Consider the following 23,735-nt stretch of genomic DNA (forward strand, 5'->3'; position numbering starts at 1 on the left):
CTAACTGTTCCGGCTCGCGTAGTTTGCTACATTAGTTCTAAAAGGATAAGTTGTGTTGGAATTGACAAAGTTCTATGAAATTCATAATTGCTTAAAAGGACTAGTTAAAGTAGTGGTTAAGGCGCGTAGAGGTACTTTTACAACGATTGCTATACACCAGCCTTACTAACTCGCTTTAAAGAATTCATGATTTATATATGTTTGGGGCGTTGAAAAACAAAGTGGGATAAGGATTAATTTCACATCATGGAAAGATGGGACTTAAGAATATCTCTCAACTAGGACATATAGTGGAAAAGGACCTATCAAATTTCCTAATATGGTAATATCTCATTATTATTCTTTATCATATTCTTGACCTCTGATTTATGCATCATTTCTTAATTACCTTTTTCTCAAGTGTCATCATCTTTTTGTTATTATATTTTCTATAATTGCATTGATAGTCCATTTGGGATAAGATAATATACAACATTTCTAATAACTTATACATATATTAATTGCATAAATTCAAAACAAATATTCTAATAATTTTAGACATGAATAACTAGCTAGTAAATTTTGTATAACTAATGGTGGAATTAATACATGAATAAGTTGCTTCTTTACTAGCTACAATTGACTCCTTAGCTAGTTTTTTAGATGTTAGTAATGTTCTTATTCAGTAGGGAATATATGTATAATTTTATGCAGAAACTAGTTAGTCATGTATTAATTATTTCACCTTTTATTCATAACTTATGCATACATTAGTTCTATGAAATCAAACACCGTATTAATTTTATACATGATTAATTTACCTCATCACCAACTACCACATATGATATATTACTTATGCACGATGTAACACCTGCATAACTCATCATCAAACCAGTTACCAAACGACCCCTTAGTTAATTCAAGGTAAATGCGCTTAACCAAATATTATAAGGATTAAAATAGAAATTTATCAATAATATAGGGACTAAGAGTGCAATTATTCCTTTTTGAAAAAAAAAATGATTACTAAATAAACAAATTGGTAGTTACCTAAAACTCTAGGGGTCTAAATGAATATCTAAAAAGACAGAAAGAAAGAAAGAGAAGACAGAGAGGAAGAAGAAAAAAACCACTAGAGGAAAGAGCTGTATTCACATGGGATGCTGTTTTAGCTAATGGGTCCTTTCTCTCTCTCTCTCCTCTTTCTCTCTCTTAATTCAACCGACAATTATGAGCTTTGAATCATAAAGTTAAGAGTGGACTGAAGAAAAAAAATTCTTCTTCCTTCTTTCTACTTTCCCTTTTCTTTTTTTTTTTTACCAAAATTTTCTTTCTTTGATTTGGAGCTGGGAAATTATGGCTGATGATAAGGTAAGCATTTTGCTTTCTGGTATTTTTTTTTTATGTACGAAAGTTCATAACTTTACTTGTTAAGTTGTTTCATTTTTGGAAATATTTGTGTTGTTGCCCCTTTAGATCAAATTTCAGTACTAATCTGAGTTTAAGTATCATTTTGCTTTGTGGGTTGTAACTTTACTTGTTATATGTTGTTTTCTCTGCTAGTTTCATTTCTTGGAATATTTGTGTTGTTGCCCCCCTTTAGATCAAATTTTAGTAACAATCTGAGTTTAAATGCCATTTTGCTTTCTGGGTTTTTTTTTTATGTAGAAAAAAAATTATAACTTTACTTGTTATATGTTGTTTTTCTTTCTGCTAGTTTCATTTCTTGGAAAATTTTAGGGGAATGTTTGTGTTGTTGCCCATTTAGATCAAATTTCAGTACTAATCTGAGGTTAAATCTAATTTGCTTCGTGGGTATTTTGTTTTATGTACAAAAAGTTCATAACTTTACTTGTTATATGTTGTTTTTCTTTCTGCTACTAGTTTCATTTTTTGGTTATTTTTAGTGGGAAAGATTTGGGTTGTTGTTTCTTGGATTCAAAGTATAACTGCCCCTTTAGATCAAATTTCCTTACTAATTTGAATTTAAATACCATTTTGCTTTCTGGGTATTTTTTTTATGTACAAAAAGTTCATAACTTTACTTGTTAAAGTTGTCTTCCTTCTGCTAGTTCCATTTTTGGAAATTCTTAGTGGGAATATTTAGGTTGTTGTTTCTTGGATTCAAAGTATATTGCTCCTTTAGATCAAATTTCACTACTAATCTGAGTTTTATTACTATTTTGCTTTGTTATTTTTTTTTATGTAGAAAAAGTTCATAACTTTACTTGTTAAGTTGTTTTCTTTCTGCTAGTTCATTTTTGGAAAACTTTTGTGGGAATATTGGTTGTTGTTTCATTACTAATCTGAGTTAAAATGCCTGCAGCACTGTACAAATCTGTTTTGGCCTCTTTTTTTTCGGTTGTATTTTTGTGATTCTTGATTGCAAATCTAGGTCTAGTCTTTAGCTTCTAGTAGGAGGTAATTTTTTTTGTATTGTTTTTCAGAATTTCTTCATATTGAATTAAAAATAAGAGTATGAGCTTGTTACCCCTTTCTCTGAGTCTCAAACTAGCAATTTTGTTCTCTCAAAATTAGTTTCAGTTTCAAAGATTTGTCTTTTTTGTCATTCAAGATTTTCCATTTGCTGATCTGGTAGTCTTTTAGAAATTTAGCTGATGATAGTCGACCTGATCTTTGTTAAGCCTTTTGGAGATACCTGCTACCTTCAAGAATATGTACCTATTAAGTACATGACCTGATCCACAATTTCTCCGAGCTTGTGTAAATCATTTCTTGTTCATATACTTGAATTTTGTTTATTGAAGTATATCTAGTTGCACAAATGTTTCTAATAATAGAAGCTTTCATATTTCTTCGTATGTCATGCTTCAAATTCGGGATTGTTAAGTTTGTGTGGCTTATGCATCTCCAATGATACTTTTGGTCGGTAGTAGTGTTACATGTTTTTAGTATGATAATGCTGTATCAGGTTTTAGAAATTGCTTGTCTGAGATCTGTGTTCGATGTGGATTGTAGGAGATGTCTGCTCCTGTTATGGATGTGAATGGGGGAGTCACGGGTCATATAATTTCCACTACCATTGGAGGTAAAAATGGTGAGCCAAAGCAGGTAAGAATGCGGTCAATGTGGAATTATGAACGTTTGTTATTGAGTTTGGCTCCTATTGAGTGCTGAATTATGTGAGTAATTTATTTCTTATTGAAAATTGAAAATGTGTTTGGCTTTTCGAATAATTTGGTGCAGACAGTCAGTTACATGGCTGAACGTATTGTGGGGACTGGATCGTTTGGAGTTGTTTTTCAGGCAAGTGAGCACAAATTATATTTGTTTTACTAATTGCTGTACCATTTATTAACTTTTGGTCGATTGCTACCTGTCTCGTGTAGGCAAAATGCCTGGAAAATGGGGAGACAGTTGCGATAAAGAAGGTTTTACAAGATCGTAGATACAAGAATCGTGAACTACAGTTGATGCGCACTATGGATAACCCAAATGTTGTTTCATTGAAGCATTGCTTCTATTCAACTACTAGTAAAAATGAGCTTTTTCTCAATTTGGTCATGGAATATGTCCCGGAAACCATGTATCGCATGTTGAAGCATTACAGCAATATGAACCAAAGAATGCCACTCATCTATGTTAAGCTTTACACGTATCAAGTAAGTGACTTTCTTGAGCAGCACTTTTCTTCCTAATCTTGATCTATATTAAACAGAGACTTGTTCAGGTATTTAGGGGGCTGGCATACATGCACACTGTTGCTGACGTTTGCCACAGAGACTTAAAACCTCAGAATATTTTGGTAATGCATCTTCCACGTTGCTATTTCAGCTTGTACATTGTGGCCTTTCATATATTGATATCATTATTTTGGCTTCCACAGGTAGACCCTGTTACCCACCAAGTGAAAATTTGTGATTTTGGAAGTGCAAAAGTGCTGGTAAGTCTTAATCATAAAAGTGCAGTTGTGTGTTTGTTCACATGTACCTTCCTACGAATCCTTTGCCCTTTTTCCTTATTTATCCCTGCCTCATAAAGAGGACTGCTGACATTTGTTTATGTGTAGTATCTGCAACTCTATCCTAGTCAGTATTATTTCTAGAGTTAATGGTCAAAAACACCTAGAGCTAATGGTAAAAATACATTTGAACTGTCACTTTTTCGCAAGTTTCACGCACCAACTATCAGTTGTTCCCTTTTCCTACCTGAACCATCACCATCTACTCAATGAGGTGTGTTCAGCTTAGGAAAAGGGAAAATTGATAGTTGAGGTGTGAAGCTTGCAAAAAATTGATAGTTCAGGTGTATTTTTGGACCATTATCTCTTATTTGTAACATATGTCAACGAATAGTTTTGAACCTGGATACTGCCCCTTGCATGAAGAATCATGTTCCACAAATTTGTTAGGTAGAAAGTGATTGTTGTCGAAATTTTTTACTTTCCAAATGTCATTGAACATTATATACCATATGGAGTTCACAAACTTCTTGTCAGAACTATCGTCTAAAATGCTATCTCTCTTAGGTGGAGATCCTGTTTACCAAACTGTTGTCTTTGAGAACTAAGTTCTCTACATCCATGTCTTGGTTGATTTATTGCTGTTTCCTGCCATTGCATCTTCTGTTTGCTCAGTTTAAAAATGAGTTGATTGAAGTTTACTGTTGAATCAAGCTGCTATTCAATTATTTTGTTCTAAACATATGGGCATGGAGAAGTTGTTTCTTCTAAGAGAACTCCTCTAGGCTCTATGGTTTCTTATTTATCTAAAAGTTGGTACATTTTAGATTAAGGTTTGTGTACTTGTGACGTACTGAGTATAACATTCATCAGGTTAAAGGTGAAGCAAACATCTCATACATCTGTTCACGGTTTTATCGGGCTCCTGAACTCATATTCGGTGCAACAGAATATACGACCTCTATTGATATCTGGTCAGCTGGTTGCGTCCTTGCAGAGCTTCTCCTAGGCCAGGTTTGTAAAAATCTAGGTTTTTTTCCTTGCTAAAGTAGTCTGTGAGGTTTTTCGTGCTCCATAATCCCGCATTAGCAATTTATTTTGACTAGTTTTGCAATATTTTTTGTAGCCATTATTTCCTGGAGAAAATGCTGTCGATCAGCTTGTTGAGATAATCAAGGTACAGCTTGAATTTTTAAATCGGATGCAAATGTTTCTGTACAATTGTTGTTCATTTGCTTCATCTTCCAGGTACTTGGAACACCAACAAGGGAGGAAATCCGTTGTATGAATCCAAATTACACTGATTTTCGGTTTCCACAAATCAAAGCACACCCTTGGCATAAGGTATACATACTTGATTTCAGCTTTACCCAGTGGAAGAAAGAGTTTGTAGTTTTGTGTGTAGCTTATCCTGCTTTTCATTTGGTAAAAATGTTAAATAGGTACTCCTTCCGTTCAATTTGGTTGTTCGGTTTTGACTTGGCACGAAGTTTAAACAAGTAAAGAAGTTTTTTGGATCTTGTAGTCTTAAACTAAAGATATGTAGAATGTACCAAAATTCCCTTTAATCTCGTGGTCTAAAGAGTTGCAAAAAGGAAAGAGAATTCTTTTTTAAACGGACTAAAAAGGAAAGTAAGACAAACAAATTGAAACAGATGGAGTAATATTTTTCTACGATCATCTACTCCATTAACTTTTAGGGAGCTATTAATCTTTAGTATTTACATTTGCGAAAATTTGCACTCCAAAAGTTCATTCAATTAAGTACATCTCAATTTGCAATCGACAAATTGAGAGGCTGAAAAGTTTTAATTAATACCTATGGAGAGTAGGCATAATTCTGTTTTTGAGTTTGTTCAAAATCCATGATTGTACAATTTATATTAGCTATACTGGCAGATTGAATAGACATGGAATTCATTCTGCCTAAGCAGCTATCCGTTGAGAACAGAAATCATAAAATAAGTAATTCCTTGAAAAGGGAACTTATTGTAGTTAGATGAGTATAGGTTTTTTGTGGATTCTTACCTTCAATAATAACCCTGTAAATTCTACTCCTAGCACGTAATTTCTCTGCTGCTGACTCACTATATTGCCCTTGTTGTGGTCTTAGGTATTCCACAAACGAATGCCGCCTGAAGCTATTGACCTTGCTTCACGTCTATTGCAGTACTCACCTAGTCTTCGTTGCAATGCTGTAAGTTTGATCTAGTTGTCTTTTATCTAATGTGACTTTTTTTTCATTATGCAAGTTATCTTGATTGCATCTAGCATGCTTTGCCTACTTTTCATTTGGGGTTAGTAATGCAGGTCTTTTATATTCCAGCAAACAATACCATGTTTCTAAACTACTCTTTATTGGATGCCAAGAACCTAAATCTAACTAGTTAGTGTTCTACGTTTCTTTCTGCAGCTTGAAGCATGTGCACATCCATTCTTTGATGAGCTTCGAGAACCCAACGCACGCCTTCCCCATGGCCGGCAATTGCCGCCTCTTTTCAATTTTAAGCAGGAGGTATGTATTTCACTCATGGTCATTCTAGTTTTGTGAAGCATGTTAAGAGTGATCCATTCAATGGACCCTGCTAGAGGGGGGAGAGCAAAGGAAACACTCGTTTGGGAGAAAAAAAATCATTTGATTCTAATATGATACATTTCCGAAAGTGTGATTGCACGATGTGTTTTAATAAACTAAATCACCTAGCTAACCACTATGCCAGAGTTGCTATGGATGATAGCAGACTTGCCCATCAGCTATGTGAAATCTCCCGTGATTCGCAATAAGTGTGCCTAAGCTTTCTGTATACTATTGACCTTAATAATAAATCTGCAAGAACTTGCAAACATCGACCTAAGGCAGTTTTAGAGACGACAACAATAACAACAATCTACCTAGTGTAGTCCCACAAGTGGGGTCCGGGGTGGGAAGATGTATGCAGACCTTACTCCTTTACCTTTGCGGGGTAGAGAGGTGGTTTCCGGTAGACCCTTGGCTCAAAAGAGAAGATATTTGAAGCAATTGTAGAGACAACTTTACTAAATTATCTGAAGTAACTCATTTGCTAATCAAGCGTATTAAAGCAGCTGTTATGGTGATCCATATTTCATTGTTTCAGTTGGCTGGTGCCTCTCCAGACCTCATTAACAGGTTGATACCAGATCATATAAAAAGGCAAATGGGACTGCATCATTTCACGACCCGTGATGACATGACGTGAAAAGTACATGTTTAGCTAAGTATACCTGTTGATGATGATCTGTATATCAAGAGATCCGAGTTTACTTCTCCCCGACAGGTTCCACCATGACAAGCTGCATCTCCTTGTCGACGAGAGGATAAAGTACAGGGTTGTTGCTGTGTATTTCAATCCTTCATCGTGGTATTGTCTTTTCTCGTTCCACTCTTCGAGTATCTCTCCGTCCTCTCTTACCGGCCGACTAGCGTAAGGAAAGTTCTTTTTCTGTACATGTTTTGGTAGTAGTAAATGGCCAGAAAGCTCCCACCATCATACAAATGAAATGTATTTTTTAAAAAAGAAAAGCAAGGAACTAAGGGGGGCTGTTTAATCTCTTGTAAAATTTGATATGTGTTATGTTTGTATTTATTTTATTTTATTTTTACTTTCTGCTAACATTTGTTGCTTTTAAGAAAAGAATATTTAATGGATTTTCTATTTTATTCCCTTTTCTTCTGTCTAGTCTATCAAAGTCAGAGTGGGGAGGGAATGTTTATTTACTGTTGTTGTAGTACGACTTCATATCTTGTTCCGTCTTTCAATATGTAGTCAGCTGTAGGCATAGTCGAGACTCAATTGATTCTCTTTTTTTTTTTCATTTCATTTTCTCTTTTCTTTTAATATATAATCTTGGTGTTTGAGTAAGTTTGTATAAGTTTATATCTTTGTTCACTAAAGTTTTAATTTAATTGGGGCAGAGCTAGAAGGGACGAAAATGTGTTCATTGCTTGGTAAATAAAATTACATACATAATGTAATTTTTTTTATACATATAGTAGAAGTTGAATTCTCTTGTTAATGATTATGTTGCTCTATTATCGACTAATTGAATAATTTGCAATTTTGTAGTAACACAAATGTTAAAGGTTTTTTAGGACAAAAATGTTTTATAACCCCATAGATATGGAAAAATGTTTAAGATTTATAAGTTAGAAATCCTTTAATTCTTTTAATATTTTTAGTGTCAAACTATGTCAATCAAATTTAAAAGAAACCATTTATATGTTTTGCCTCTAATAATATCTTTGCTCTTATTGGATGTAATAATAACTCCTCACCTACCCACTACACTCTGTCACAAACTTGCCACATGCTTCATGCTTGGCCTAAAAAAGGTTCATGTGGGAAGATCGTAAGCAATAGTGATACATGGTTGTCATAAGCTCGTGGCGTAAGGTGTTGGACTAAGTTGTGCACAACTTTCGTGCATAAAAGACATAAAGTTTTGACCCTTCTATGCTCTGCTTCGATAGAATGACCTCATTCGATTTGATTAACACTGTTCTTACATTTCTATTGATCAACAATGACTCTTGCATACTAGGACAAGACTTATCTTTAATTTTTTCTTTTTGAATGAAAAGATGTTGATATAAAATATTCTTAATTATTTCTTTGATTAGTATTAGTATTTTAAACTACGACTGTCACGCTATATAATCTCATTATATATATAAGGCAAACTACTTCTTCTTCTTCTTCCTTTTTGGTATGTATACTGCATAGTAAATATTGAACACTTTTAGTAAATTTATGTCTTTATCACTGAGTGATATATTAGTGTTGATTAAAAAATATATTAGATATTCAGTCAAATAACCAAAGTATATATATAAGTTGTTTAGATATTTTGCAATTACTTATTTGTCAATTCAAAGATAAAAAGGTGGTGGATTAATTATAACTTGGTCAACGTGTTTATACTACAAATCACATGCTTGATCAATAATCACCAAATGGATAGGAGATCTTCAATGTATAAACTAATTAATGAATAATTAGATCTTACTAACTCACTTCATAATTGACCATATTATTTGTCTCCCAATAGTTGTTTTAATTAATTATTAGATAATCGATTTCTTTTCATTGATTGATTTAGATGTACTTTTAGTTAAGTCGTTGGCAACATGGATGACAAGTGGCCACCCCAATACTAATTAAGGTATATATATATATATATGGTAGTTAGATTCAACGACTTCAATCCAACTCATTAACTTCAATTTCAATTTTTTATCTTTAGTTAAAAAAAAAATCTGCTAATATATACAAATATAAAGTTTCGATCTCAATCTCTCAATAGTCAATAAATCAAATAGTTAATAAGTTTAGTGATATCTCAATTTTTTAAAATTTCAATCTTGAATCTGTGTTTATCAATAACAAGCCACATCCTTGCTATTAATAGAGGGTATATCTAGATTATTTGACATAGCTAAACCTTTCCTCTATTGTTAATGTGTGATTTGCAATAACAAGCCACATCTACCCTTACTATTAATAGAAAAACATTCATTTCGTAATTGATAAAAAAAGGAAAATAAGACAAATAAATTACGCGAACTAAAAAATAGTTACCCAAAAATGTAGGTGCTGACAGCTTGATATTGAACCTATTTTAGTGTTTTCCTCGGATATCACCTGATTGTTGGGCAAATTCCACTGTCTTGTCATTATACTATGCAAACTAGTTTAATCAATAACTTCCTATATATAAACGAACAAAAAAGTTAACTTCTTTAATATTAATCTTTACAGAATCAGTCGAAAGCCAATTCACTTCGATAAATCCCAAGTTGAAGGGGTTAGATAGAACGTGCAAGACTTCAGCTTTTCATCAAATTCATCGACCCTTTGTAGTGTTTGATTGATTTGATTTGATTAGAGGGGAAGGGGTTGATGAATCTTGGAGTTTTGTGGTTGATTTGTTACTTTTGGTTTTGCAGATAAAGTGTTTGATTGATTGCTTGAATGAAATCTGTATACCATGTTTAGTGTTTGATTGATTTAATTAGAGAGGAAGGGGACTGATCAAACTTGGAATTTTGTGGGAGTTCTGTTTTTTGCCCATAAAGTGTTTGATTGATTGGTTGAATGAAAGTTTGAGGGAAGTTATGGATAAGGAGATGGACGTACGGAATCAGAAAGTGGATGTTCCTGAGACTGTGGTGACTATTAGATTGGATGAAGATGGGGAAACTGAAAAATCAAGAATTGGTGTGGAAGATGGAGATTCGGAAGGGAATGAGGTGAAAGTGAAGGATTTGAAGAAGGGTGATGAGTTTTCGACTGTAATTGATGTGAAGTGTGATGGTGGTGATGGGAAATTGGGAGAGGATTTGGAAGGGGATGGACAAAGGGTGTGTAGGATTTGCCATTTGAGTACATATGAAGCTGAAAAGAATTTGGTGGATTTGATTGAGCTTGGTTGTGGTTGTAAAGGAGAGCTTGGATTTGTGCATTCTCATTGTGCTGAGGCTTGGTTTAAGCTAAAAGGGAACAGGTAATTACTGTTTTTGTTCTTTGTTTTAGATTCGTCTTGTTCTAGTTTACGGTCATTCTTAGTTTGATATTGTGGTTCTTTAACTGTTGATAATATGTATAGTTGCATACTTTGATCTTATTAATGTTTTTCCTGGTGTAGATTGGTCCCTGTAGGTGGGCTATGGTTGAGATACTTTTTACTTTGACTTATATTTCTAGTACAGAAATTTTCTAGCTTAAGGTTCTCTTTTTGCAAATTACAGGCATGCTTGTTTGAATTGGTCACCATTGCGTTCATATTTACAATTTGTGTTATTTGATATTCTCACAATTGTAATAGTAGAGAGATTTGCATGCTTTCTGGTTGTCTTTAAACAGGATGCTGATAAATTTTTGGTTTTATAAGCTTGACACTGAATCTTTCTCAAAGCATTATCTAATTGGTTTGTGAAATTGATATTCCGCCAATTGCTTTATCATGCATTAGTGTGTAATAACAGAATAGAATAGCTTGTCTTTGACAGAGGCGGATATAGGATTTGAATTCAATAGATTCAACCTTTAAGATTCTTAGCACTGAACTCATTGTACTCTGAGATCATGGATTCAAAAGTTGATACTTATTGAAAATTTAGTGGTTTTCATATATATATATATACTGAGTTGGGGAGAACCCGTAAATTCTATGTGACATCCGATGTTGGTCTTTGATTAGGTAGACCGATGGCAATGTACGTAGATTAGGTTCTCTTAAATCTATCTTATTCAATCACCTTTTGTAAAATTTGCGCATTGAACACAACAAAAAATGATATTAGCTATGAACTTCGTAGCAAACAAAATTTTGTGATAATCCATTGCTAGTCCGTTAGTAAATGCCATAAATTTCCATCCTAGTTACTTGACTATGTTATAGTCATTTTATTCTTAAACTAAACAGCTTTGTTTCATTAAAAGAGAAAAACATAGAGTACAAGCAATGTAGTAAGTCATGGAGAAGTTACTATGGATAATTCATCACTGATTTATGCTAGTAGGCATAGCTTGTATGCTCAGCTCAAAAATAAAAACAATAGGAATTACTTTGAATTTATGTTGTGGATTCTCAAATCTACGCAGCACTTGATTTCACATTCTTCAAAATACCTACATTGTCTGTTACTTTCTCTATTATTTGCTATGCCTTGTTCTACCTCTGTGTTGTCTTCTTCAATTGCCGTGCTATGAAACAATCTCTCTATCTCCACAAGGTAGGGGTAAGGTGTGCGTATACACCTACCCTCCCCAGACTTCACTTGTGGGAATACACTAGGTATGTTGTTGTTATTGCTTTTTTATCCCCAAATTCAACTAACATTGAAAGATGACGCTATAGATGGTTCACATTGTTGCGCATAGGCGATAAATTATTAGTATCCCTTGGCAACTTCTGGACATGAAACACCAGCCAATATGTTCTTTATCATTTTAACTTGTTTCCATGTCCTTCTCGGGTTATCTACTGGTAGAAACATGTTGCTTTGCATTCCAAATAGCTTAATGGCATGTCATTTATTACTGTAATAACTAATTCGATATTAGGAAATTATAATGGTGATTGAGTTGCTTTGACAGAACATCGTTTTCCCAGTATACTTCACTGGAACCACCAGCATCTAAACAGAAAAAGAAAAACTAAAAGAAAAGGTCATTCGTTCATAGAATTCAGGAGTTTGTATTGTTTTATTTACTAAAATTTTAAAGTTCCGGACCAGTACATTCCACAATAGTGATTTTGTCATTTCTCTTTTGTGTCATCTTCGTGCAGAGTGTGTGAAATTTGTGGGGAGGTCGCACAAAATGTTACTGGTGTCAGCAATAACAGATTTATTGAAGAGTGGAATGATGCAAGATCTACTGCAAGTGGTGTTGGTTCAACCGAAACGACTAGAGGTTGCTGGCATGGACAGCCATTCTGTAACTTCTTAATGGCGTGCCTGGTAATATCATTCGTGTTGCCATGGTTTTTCCGTGTAAATATGTTTTGATGAGGTAAAGAGGGTATATATTTACTTACTTCCTCATTCAAATAGCGTAGACGTAAATAGCGATGCTGTGTCTGTTCAGTACTTACAGCCAGCGTGACTTTTTATCACATTTGCATTTTTTTACTTAATTTGGACATAGTTCTTGCTGACTTGAGAATATTTCTGATACTAAATGAAGAAGGGCCAATACTGTCAGTTAAATATAGCCTTTGGCTGTATAAAGTTTCAACATATGTTGTGAATTTCTTCTTCTGCATTTTTATGGTTTTTTAATATTGCAGTTGGTAGTTTTATTAATGTTAGATAATCTTCTTACCCTTTGAAATCTTGAAATGTTAGAGTGCTTCTGTTTCTTTGATGGGAACTTTCTTTTATTTGCACTCACAATAAGGAAATCATTTACCATTTCAAGAGATCTTGTGGAAGTTGCTCTGAAGTGCATGATTTCAAATAGGCATAATACATAAACAAACACTCAAACTTGGCAGTCCAACTTTGAGTATGACACCTCAATTCGTCTCCACTGAGTCGGTTGAACACTCCAGTTTACAAAATAATCATCTAGACACTTTCAAAATTTGCATGTCACGTCAGAGTCAGATGTCCATGAGACACTGTAGATGAATTGGAGTGTTTAGTTATCAGTTGAGATCAAGTTAAAATGTATAGATGTGCACTCTCAAAGTCTGAGTACTTACTTGCCAGCTAACGCCAAGTTTAAGTACTAGTTTATGTATTTTGCATTTTTAAATAGTGTCTTTTAAAATATTTACCACTAGTATTTTTATAAGATTTTAATGGATAAGTTGGAATTTTTTTATTTTTTTTATTGTATTTTTCTAAAAGATATGTTGATCCTCTTCATGAAAGGTCAGTATGTGGTGTCTTGTTCCTTGTCCTGCTGGGAAAGTAAACTCATTTAATGTCTCTGAATAACGACTTGAATATTATATTTATGAAGGAACTTAAAGAAGAGGAGAATTACTAGTGACTTTTTATGAAAAATTAGTTTAAAGACTTTATGGATACTTAAATAAAGTTGAGTTGCGTTTTCATTAAAATAAAATGGTTTTAGCAACTCTAATGCAATAAGGTGAAAAATTATATAATCATATATGTTATTTCTATGCTATTTATATTGGAAATTTATGAAAGTGGCAAAAATTGTTTTTGTTTGGCCACTATAATTTGAACTTTGTAGAAACTTGTATAAATCACCTTGAAATTTCGAATAGAAGTTTATATACACAGTACCCTATGTTTTCTTTGTCTAGACTTTTTTCTTCCTTTTCCATTTAACCTATTTAAAATTCACTCGTATGTCGTATCGAAATTTACTGATCCGACTTATTTAGATTTGCGTAGGCTATACTAAGGAAGGGAACACATTGCTTACTGAAAAATCGTTTAAATGTTAATTTTTGGACATCTGAAGTGATAAGATATCAAATATTCCTTTTTTTTATTGGTACAAAATATCAAATAATGTCATCATCTTGGTAAGAAGTTTCCCCAATTTAATATGCCTTACATGTCACACATTTAAATTAGTCAGGTTAATGGATCTCGATACTTTAAATTAATCAAATCAATAAATTTCGATATTCAGTCATTATATAGAAATATTAATAGATAGAATTTAAGACAACAACATGAATAAGGTTACAACTTGTCTTCAATATTATCTATAAGCCGATCAGTCGAATTAATCAAACCAATAAATTTCGAACAATACAGTTATACCAACAAAATAAATAGGAAGAATTTCAGAAAATATGAATAAGGTTACATCTTGTCTTTAGTACTGAGATTATCACCTTGGGACTGTGAAGAAGTAAATGCATTTATTTTTTATCAGAATATTAAAATATGAAAGAATAAGGTTTGGTCCCTTTTTAAAAAAATAAATATATTAACCAACACATGAACAATAATAGCCAAAGCTGGCTGTTATAATGATCCTTCATTATTATTCTGTGTACACATAGAAGCCAAGATTTGTCACCAACCTGGCATAGCCTCATATTAAAGTTACATTTGAATAAAGTATCCATTATTTATTTCTAATCTAATGCATGTATGCCCACATTGAGTGTATAAAAAGCTTAAAAAAGGAAAAAAGTAATTTTTATAGATCAAGTTGAAATTCCAACATATGGTGGAAATGATGATGAAATGTAATCAAAATGTCTGACAAAATCAATAAACAAGTGAATCCAAGAGCCCTTTTTTTAATTTTTACTCCAATGGTTAGATTATGATATGTTCAATCACACTACCATATAAGAAGGGTAGATGAGCTTTTTCTCTTTTTTCTATTTGACAAGGCTTATCGACCGATAGGTCGAGGATGAAAATACTATTGATCCTTCTCAGGAGAGAGAAAAAAAAGTAGATGGGCTTTTTTGTTTAACTTTTTATAACGTCTGTGTCCAAGGCAGCTTGGGCGAACCTCTACTATTTCAAGATAGCTTGCAAGAATCTCGACTTATGGAGAAGTAATTATTTTTGTTTGGACATTTTTGCTCCTATATATAGGAATATGCCTATCTAGGAGCATTACGCTCTGCAGCTCAAATGGTCTCTTATGACTTGCCTTATCGGTCTTTATTCTTATTGTACACCTTGTGAGTGAAGTTGGATCCGCGAAGGCAATCTTGCTTGGATGTCCACATCTTGTTTCAAGGCTCATATTAGTTGTGGATCATAAGGCGGTCTACTTTTATTCCACTGGCCAACCTGCTACTTCATACTAGTATAGGTATCAAGTAACTTTGTCTAACAAGCACTCATTTAGGATGTTGATGGAAGACATAAGAAGTAGAGTATCACTTGAAGTACCAAACCTCACATGGCAAAATTCAATATAAGAGCTGGAAGAACATGGTTAAGGTAGGTACCTATCTTATTATAAGTCTTGATGAGCTTAAAACAGGTAAAACAACTAATAACTCTTAAAGAAATTTGAACTCCAGAGGAGAAATGGTGGTGTGTGGGGCATACCGCATACCTAGTGTATATGATAGCAGTTTGGGAGGTAGAGAGGTTATTTCTGATAGACCCACGACTCAAGGAAAAGCATATCAAAGCAGTTCGGGAAAAGAAATAATGAGAAGCCACGACAAAATACTAAAGATAGCATGATAAAGCATTCAAAAAAGAAAAAAGAATAATCTACAACAAAAATAATACAATAATCGAAGTACTAGAAATAATGGAATTTGCTCTATAGCTTGTTAATCACATATCCAACAAGATCTCAAGGATTCACAACAATAAATACACTAGTCGGCCAAAACAATAGACGTTATAACTAAAACGACATCAAAAAAAAATTAACTCGTGCCTCTGTCCCAAGTAAGTTAGAATCGGCTATATGAACTCTCCAATCTATTATCACAATAAGCATTTCAAAATGAAAGGAAAACCCATTGTGGAAGCACCCCCTAGTTATCCTTTGTGGTGATCAGGTAGGGGACTAAGGAGCTTTGTTACTCGGACCCTCCAAAAGTGTTGCCCCACCCGTGTAAGATCCTCCAAAAAAGCATAGCTTTGGAGGATCCAACACATAACCCCAACATATTTATGAAGAATCTGAGCAACACAGCTAAGGAGGGGACTAATTGAGCTTCTTCTGTCAAATGAAATGAAGTGCCAGATAATGGACTCTTTTGTCTACAATGGAATATTGTTTTCACAGCATTATGTTAGATCTCATAAAAACACTGGCATCACAGGGCATACGAGGAATACTGGAAAGTCCGGTAGAGCACAAAGAAAGCAAAAGAACTTACTACGAAAAATCATGCAAGTAACAGCGAAAACACTGATCTTTGCAGTTAAAACTGAGACGATAGACTATTGAGCTAATTCGGTAGATACTTCATCTTGCCATTATGTTGCTTGGACTCTATTACGGATATGTGTTCTGTACAGTTTCTTTGGATGCACCCGGTATGGGTATGTCAACCTTTTCCAGCAAAGTACCCTAACCCTTACCACATTCCCATTGGACACAGGGTACATCAAGACAAATGAAGGATCCACACGACATAGATTATCTCATCCATAGACATGACTCGTAACCAACACATGAAAAATAAAGGAATCGTTCATATTGTCAATCAACAAATGAATGAAGCAAATGCTGAATCCAAACAACAAAATGTCGTAAGCAATTGAGATATCACCATATATCAGGAAATCAAAACCATGTACCTCAATCCGTCAATCGAAAATACATACATAAAAGAAAATTTCATTAATAGGCAATCTCTCCCATCATACACTTAAAGATCAATTTAGCCCCTACTTCCTCCAGCAATTTAACTTGTTCAAAAGAATCACACCAAATAAAGTAGCCACCTCTTCTACTTCTAACAAGATACAAATGTATAATTAACTAAACAAATTTCATAATCCAATTAAGAAATTTCCTAAACTAAACGAACCAAGATTTCATTTTTATGCTCATTTACAACATTTAGCCAACAGAATCAAGAAAATAATTATGAATACAATCGAGGAAAGTGCAATGGAAATACCAAGAACAACCTTACTTGGTCCATGACTATGTTCCTGGTGCTGACTCTCATCATCAGCATAATCATCAGAATCATCGGTATCATCCGAACTTATATCCTTCGATGCTGGAGGTGACATAGGCAACCCATGTTTATCACAAGGAGCAATCCCAAGCTTCACTTTAGAAGACAATTTCGAATGATTATAACAAAGATTCGAATTTCCTCCCACCTTCAACACAGCCAATTTCTTTATAAAAGAAGCATTAAAAGGCAAAACCCCGTGAAAGTTATTCCTCTCAAGATTCAAATACTTCAATCCCTTCATATCAGAAATGAACTTAGGAATAGTCCCATTGAGCTGATTAGACCCCAAATCAAGATGAACTAATCCCGGAATAGCAGCAAACGAATCCGGAACAGATCCAGACAACGAATTCGAAGCCAAGGACACATTTTGCAAAGAAGACAAATCACCAAACGAAGCAGGGATCGTTCCATTAAGTGAATTCGAAGACAAATTGAGGTAAACAAGATTCTCCAGCTCAGTTAACGAACTGGGTATCCTCCCTTTCAGTTTATTCCCAGACAAATCAACATAACTAAGATTTGAATGCCAGTGTTTAGGCAAATAACCAGTAAGATTAGCATTCGAAATCGTAACACTGTGCAAATTCTTTATACTATTCATGATTATAGATGGACCACTAGCAACAATCGAAACATGAGAAACAGTTAAATCAGTAACATTCACCAATTTGCTAAGCCAAACCCCAGTTAATTTCTTCAAACTACTAACACAAGTAAAAGATTTCAGATTCAAAGCAAGCTGAGAAGGTAACCTAATAGGTGAAATGGGGCAATTGTAAAACCCCAAATCCTTCACTGTAGACAATGATTTCAAAGCAGTAAGTGATAATGCAACATCATCTGAGCAGTTAATGAAGTTTAATGACACAATGTGACTAAATGGGGTTGAAGAATCACAAATAGTGGTAGTATTGTGAGATGGGGAACATGGGGTCTTGCCTGTTGGGATGTTGAGTGATTGTAGAGCTTTGAGCTGATTTGGGTCAAGAATAGATGAAGATGGATGAGTTCGTGGAGTTGAAATAGGAGAGGGTTTTGGAGATGGAGAAGAAAGGGGTGATGGGGAAGAGGAAGAAAGTGAGTTTGAAGTGGAAATGGTGAGGAAAAGAGTGAGAAATATGAGGAGAAAAAATGGATCTGGAGAAGAAGAAGCCATTGTTGTTGTTTTTGGTTGAAGAAAAATGGAAAATGGTTTGCAATTACAGAGCAGAGGTGTATTGAAGTTTGTTGTGTACAGAAGATAGTGAAAAAGAGACACCAAAGGGTCACTGTCTTGGACTCTTGGTGGTGTGTATATATGTCCTTGGAGTTTGATGTAACTACAGAAAAACCAAATTTTACATGCATGTAACAGCTCAACTCAAAAGGATAGCTCGATGCACCTAACATTTCGCTTTCATACACGATCCAAAGAAGAAGGATAGTATTTTAAGAGGTGTGATATAGATAGTCTATTACTATAATTCAAGTATTAATGTTTATCTCGCTTTCACATCCATTCAAAGAAGAAGGTAGTATTTTAAGAGATGTGATATAATCAGTCTATTATAATAGCATTAATATTTTATCTGGCATTCACACACGAGTAGTTATGTTCAAACAAGAAGAGTAGTACTTCAAGAGTAGTTATGTGAACCCCTATTACTCTCTATGTCCAACAATACTTGTCCATTATTGACTTTGCATACTTCTTAAGAAAATTATAAATAAAAGGATAGTATTCTTATATCACCCTTTGAATATAATATATATAATAGCTTGAAAAATATAATAGTGAATGACTATAATTAATGATAAGAATTAATTAGAAACTAAATGTAATTATCTATTAATTTTATAAAATAGACAAATATTATTGAACGAATAGAGGATAAGGCAAACATTAATGATTGCTTTAGAAAAAGAATTGTCATTGATACAATACTGGTTAAGCTTAGGTTAGTAAATTTAGCTTAAATTATGTATATTATGATATGAAATACATTAGATAAGTATGTACTCTCTCTGCTCTTATTTATATGTCGTCCTTACTAAAAATAGATTGTCATTAATATTTGTTATTTTATAAAATCAATGCATAAATGACATTATTCTTTCTATTTTACCCTTGTGTGGGTTACTGGTCTTGAAAATATACATTTGACCAACATAAAAAAATTAAGTAAATAGTTTATGTCCATTGGTCAAATTAATCGATCAAAATAAATTAATTTATCTTCATTGATTGGAAACATGACTTCATGAAAACATTAAATAAGTGTATAAGTAGTAAACTTACTTAATTCCTTAATGCATGTAAAATTTAAAATGATAACATATAAATAGTAACGGAGAAACTTACTTAATTCCTTAATACATGTAAAATCTAAAATGATAACATATAAATAAGAATCAAAAAACTTACTTAATTTCTTAATACGTGTAAAATCTAAAATGATAACATATAAATATGAACAAAGGGAATATTAAATATTAAATTTCAAACTCATTAACTTAAATGTCATTGAATATTCATGGTATTTCGAATGCATAAAATTTATATTCTAAATGTATTTTTGTACGTTGCGGGCACACGATCTTCTTTTATTGGAACTAGGAGGGAATGTGGGAAAATTGGACATGATATGGCTATAATTTTCTTCTTTGGGTGAAAAAATATTTCTTGAATAAAACATTAGGTTAAAATATCTTTCTTAAAATATAACATTTCTACAAAATGATATCATCAAAGTTTACTTTCTAAAAGAAATATTTAAATTTCCATAATATTTAGATTGCTTTTATTTGGTATATTTACTTTCGAGGTTGAATGGGAAAAAACAACTGAAATAAATTATGTCTAATCCATTCACCTATAATCATGCCTCTTTTGATTCTGATGAAAAAAAACTAATTGCTTTGTCTCAAATTATTGTTATTTATTACTTGCCTCTTAAAAAGTACTACTATTAATAAAAACAAGTTTATTTTAATCTTATTTACTTCTTCTTAATTTATAATCTCTTTGTTAAATATTTATTTATTTACATGGTATTATTTCATAATGAAGGTATTTATAGTTTTCAACAACAATTACTATTAAAATAATAAAAAAATAATCTTAAAATTTTAAAATAATAAATAATTTTAAGATAATTATTTACAAAAATTCTAATAAATAATTTGAGACGATGGAAAAATAAGTTTATTAAAAGTTAAAACCCAAGAAAGGTCAAAAGACAATTACAATTTCCAACGTTTATTAAAATTGTAAAAAAATTTAAAGTAGAAGTGAAGGCGCACTAAAATTGAAATTTACATATAAATAAGTTGTTTTTATCCGTTATGAAAGGGCTAGAAAATTACAAATATTTTCAACCGGATACAGGTGTATGCCAGCCTTTTATAATATGCTTTTTCTCCTACTATTTCTAGTCCTTTTCATGCTACTATCATTTTCTAGGAAATAGTACTCAATTCTTTCTGATTCTATCTCCTTCTTTATTTTATTATTTCTCTTTTTTTTTTTCTTTTTTTGGGGGGTGGGGGGGGTGGGGTGGGGGATAATATAATATAATTAGTAATAAGACTTCGTAAGTAAATAGGGTGATTTTTCTTGTAATAATAATAACATAGTTTGAATATAGGAGTTGACATTAATTTAACAAAAGGAGATGATACCAAAAAAAATGATTAAGTATGGTGACATTTTAATTGATTAACGATAAAAAAGATTTACATCATCAGACCATTCAAATCGTAGTTACAAAGTTTTTTTTTTAAAGCAATCCTAATAATTTGAAATATTGTAAAATATCTATTTACAGTATAAATACATATAACTTAAATGTTTTATCAAAATAATCAATAGTTAAATTATAAATAAGAGTATTACTGTAAAATGAAGTGAATTTAATTGCATGAAAGAAGAGCTTGGCTATGGAGTTTGAAAAATAAGAAAATAGCAAGATCAATTAAAGTTCAAATTCTAAATTTGTTTTATGCATGTTCAACTAATTAACTAGTTTGGTCGAGCACATTGGAAATGGTTGAGGCTAAGTGTTGAGTAGAAGAATGACAGTGGAATACCGAAGCTAACAAATCAAACATCAGATGATCATAATATATTTATTGTACATATAAGGAAATACACATTTTACATGATAGCATAATGTTTCACTTGACGTACATGGAGTATATATGCAATTGCAAGTAGTGTGTGCAACAAGGGGCGTATCTAGTATAAGTTATGAATTCAATCGAATCTAATAGTTTTAGCTCATACTTATGTAAGTTATGAATTTAATCAAATCTAATAGTTTTAGCTCATACCTTAAATATTTGTTAAAAGAGTCACAAAACAAATAAAATTAATAGATTTCGAAGTCAGTAATCAAGGTGTTATATTAATATTTCAAATTTGAATTTATAAAGTTTAAATTCTCAATCAATCTCTATGTGTTGCTAACTTGTTTGTTTGAGTACTGAACGAGAAGAATAACATATGACAATTCAATAGTTTTAACTCAAAACTTGAATATGTATTAATCTTTTTATTAAATAAACATAAATAATAGATTTTGAATTACCTGATAAATTATCATTATATGAGCTATGATAGAATTTTAAATTCGAACCTATAAAGTTCAAATTTTGAATTTGTCTCTGTTGAGGTTGAATGACTGAGGACAAGAATGACAGGGCAATTCTCCTTTGGCAAAGATAATATAATGCCATGCAAAACATATATATATATATATATATATATAGGGTTTGCATGTATTCATTTGCCAAAGGAGAATTGCACTGTTATTTCTTACTCCCCATTTTACTTCTCCTAAGAACTTTCATATTTTATGCTTGATTTTCCACATAAAATGAGCACATACTATATATAGTGGAGGGGGTGAGGGATATTATTGGCATATGCTTAATTTGTTCTTGGAAGACAAAGGAAATATTGACCTTTTATAATTTTCTCTTTTTGTGATTTAGATGCTTTTCAAGACTTAAATAAATTCCAATTCACAAGTTTAGTTCCATTTTAAAATTTAAATTATGTGACTTACTTTTAAAAAAAAAAGACAATGGCATCATTTTAGATTTTAGTATATTTCATCTTTTTAATTTTTGAGACATCATTTGACTAGCTAGCTAGGCATAACGTTTAAGAAGAGGAAAAAAATTGAAATTTGTATATACGTTACAAAATTCACTAAAATATGTATAAAAATTGAGAATTCAATTTTTTTTTTCATATATTGGAAAAGACAAAAAAATTATGGTCTTTCAAAAGCAACACCACTAATCAAGAAACTTCATATCCTCGATCACATTTCCCTATATTATTACATATTTTTCATGCTTGTATCTTTCGTTTGCCAAGAAGCTATTGACACATTAATTCGCCTTTGCAAATGTGTTTGATAGAGGCCTTATTGATATTTAGCAAATATATGTGGTCCTCAATAATAACCCTAAAAGCATGGTGTTGCATTTTCTCATTCTTAATTAGCTTGACAACTAGTTAGACAATCAATTTTAGCCTCTACTTCTTCTTAATCCATTAGTTTAATTTAGCTATAGTTAGCCCTTTTTTTATGCTTCATAATTTTGTAGTGAGATTTGTCGTAGATTTCATTTTACCCGAATATCTCAACAACCATTTTATGAGATCATCTCCAAAAAATCATCTAAAATCAACATCTTTAATATGCGTCTTGAACTTCACTATCCTATAATTTAAAATCTATTAAATTCAAATCTTGAAATCCGTTTATCTCAAAAAAAAAATATTAAGGCTAAAGACCAAGAATATGTACTTCAATTCGAGGAATGACAAGAACAAAAGCAATGAGTTGGTGGAGGAGAATGTGCCATTGAATCTCAAGAATGTGCTATTCTTTTTTGTTTTCTGTTTTTTTTTTTTTTTGGTCTTGAATTTTAATTCTCCTACAAGTTTTTATTTTGTGAAATTTTTAATAAATCAAGAGAATTCTATAATTTCTTTCGATATCGCTCTTATTATTGAATAACTATGTAAAATATTATAAGTCAAATTTAAATTTTCAAAGCATAATTAATAAGATTGATTTAGTAAAATAAGTCTTAATAAATATTTTCTTATGGAGAATGTTAAACCAACATAGATCAAGTAAAATGAAACGGTGGAAATACTCGTCAGAAAAGAATGGTTCAACATGAGAATAATCCCAGTTATATCTATGTTCCCTGTCAAATGTTTAATTCTATAACGGTTCAATAAGTCGTAAAAATCCAGGTATGCTTTAATTGAGGTTAATACATATAATCAAAAGACGCGACATATTTTATATCATTAAATTATCTACAGAATAGTTTTTTTAGAACACGCAAAGGGCTTTTAAAAAATTTGAGTCGAAAATATCTAATAAGAACACTTATCATATTTTCATGTGTTGCCACATGAGAACGCACAAAAGCTTTTGAAAATATCATATTATGTTTTCATGTATTTGACTGGAACATGACATAATTCGAGTATTCCTTACTCATGGCATATGCATTGAAATATACTCCTATGAAAGAATACTACATTTTTTTTTCTCTTTACTATAAAAGAGTTTCAAATTATTTAGAAATGTTCATCAAAACAATTGATGAAAAGACACAATTTTAAACTGTGTGTGGATGCATTACTGGGCTAATCTTCTTTGGCAAATAGCCACATCAT

General features: G+C 32.2%; 3 protein-coding genes across 4 annotated transcripts; 2 read left to right on the top strand and 1 right to left on the bottom strand.

The window, feature by feature from the left end:
- Nucleotides 1–1,080: 1,080 nt before the first annotated feature.
- LOC125825958 (shaggy-related protein kinase eta-like) lies at nucleotides 1,081–7,388 on the top strand. 2 transcript variants are annotated; one of them, XM_049505246.1, is made up of 12 exons: nucleotides 1,081–1,350; nucleotides 2,959–3,051; nucleotides 3,187–3,246; nucleotides 3,330–3,602; nucleotides 3,671–3,745; nucleotides 3,827–3,883; nucleotides 4,775–4,915; nucleotides 5,028–5,078; nucleotides 5,150–5,245; nucleotides 6,015–6,098; nucleotides 6,315–6,416; nucleotides 7,018–7,388. In XM_049505246.1, the coding sequence occupies exons 1-12, from the start codon at nucleotides 1,336–1,338 to the stop codon at nucleotides 7,117–7,119; spliced, it is 1,149 nt and encodes a 382-aa protein (XP_049361203.1). In that variant the 5' UTR covers nucleotides 1,081–1,335; the 3' UTR covers nucleotides 7,120–7,388. The 2 variants fall into 2 exon arrangements, with proteins under 2 accessions (XP_049361203.1, XP_049361204.1); XM_049505247.1 differs by lacking the exon at nucleotides 1,081–1,350 and adding an exon at nucleotides 2,839–2,865.
- Nucleotides 7,389–9,963: 2,575 nt separating this feature from the next.
- On the top strand, nucleotides 9,964–12,664 carry LOC125826062 (uncharacterized). Its single transcript, XM_049505367.1, has 2 exons — nucleotides 9,964–10,423; nucleotides 12,212–12,664. Exons 1-2 carry the CDS (start codon nucleotides 10,035–10,037, stop codon nucleotides 12,429–12,431), a joined length of 609 nt encoding a protein of 202 aa, XP_049361324.1. The 5' UTR covers nucleotides 9,964–10,034; the 3' UTR covers nucleotides 12,432–12,664.
- A 4,005-nt stretch (nucleotides 12,665–16,669) lies between these two features.
- On the bottom strand, nucleotides 16,670–18,235 carry LOC125826033 (receptor-like protein 51). The gene has a single exon (XM_049505330.1). The coding sequence runs from the start codon at nucleotides 18,198–18,200 to the stop codon at nucleotides 16,902–16,904; it is 1,299 nt and encodes a 432-aa protein (XP_049361287.1). The 5' UTR covers nucleotides 18,201–18,235; the 3' UTR covers nucleotides 16,670–16,901.
- Nucleotides 18,236–23,735: the final 5,500 nt, after the last annotated feature.

The sequence above is a fragment of the Solanum verrucosum genome, unplaced genomic scaffold (genome assembly GCF_900185275.1).
Source record: "Solanum verrucosum unplaced genomic scaffold, falcon-dt-bn FXZP01000161.1, whole genome shotgun sequence".
In the NCBI taxonomy this organism is placed as follows: domain Eukaryota; kingdom Viridiplantae; phylum Streptophyta; class Magnoliopsida; order Solanales; family Solanaceae; genus Solanum; species Solanum verrucosum.

Bases quoted from the DNA above. Each gene is read 5' to 3' on its own strand.
- LOC125825958 (XM_049505246.1), top strand. The intron at 3,884-4,774 runs GTAAGTCTTAAT...AACATTCATCAG, and splicing joins TTGGAAGTGCAAAAGTGCTG to GTTAAAGGTGAAGCAAACAT. The intron at 4,916-5,027 runs GTTTGTAAAAAT...TATTTTTTGTAG, and splicing joins CAGAGCTTCTCCTAGGCCAG to CCATTATTTCCTGGAGAAAA.
- LOC125826062 (XM_049505367.1), top strand. From the start codon at position 10,035: ATGGATAAGGAGATGGACGTACGGAATCAGAAAGTGGATGTTCCTGAG. The intron at 10,424-12,211 runs GTAATTACTGTT...ATCTTCGTGCAG, and splicing joins TTTAAGCTAAAAGGGAACAG to AGTGTGTGAAATTTGTGGGG.
- LOC125826033 (XM_049505330.1), bottom strand. From the start codon at position 18,200: ATGGCTTCTTCTTCTCCAGATCCATTTTTTCTCCTCATATTTCTCACT.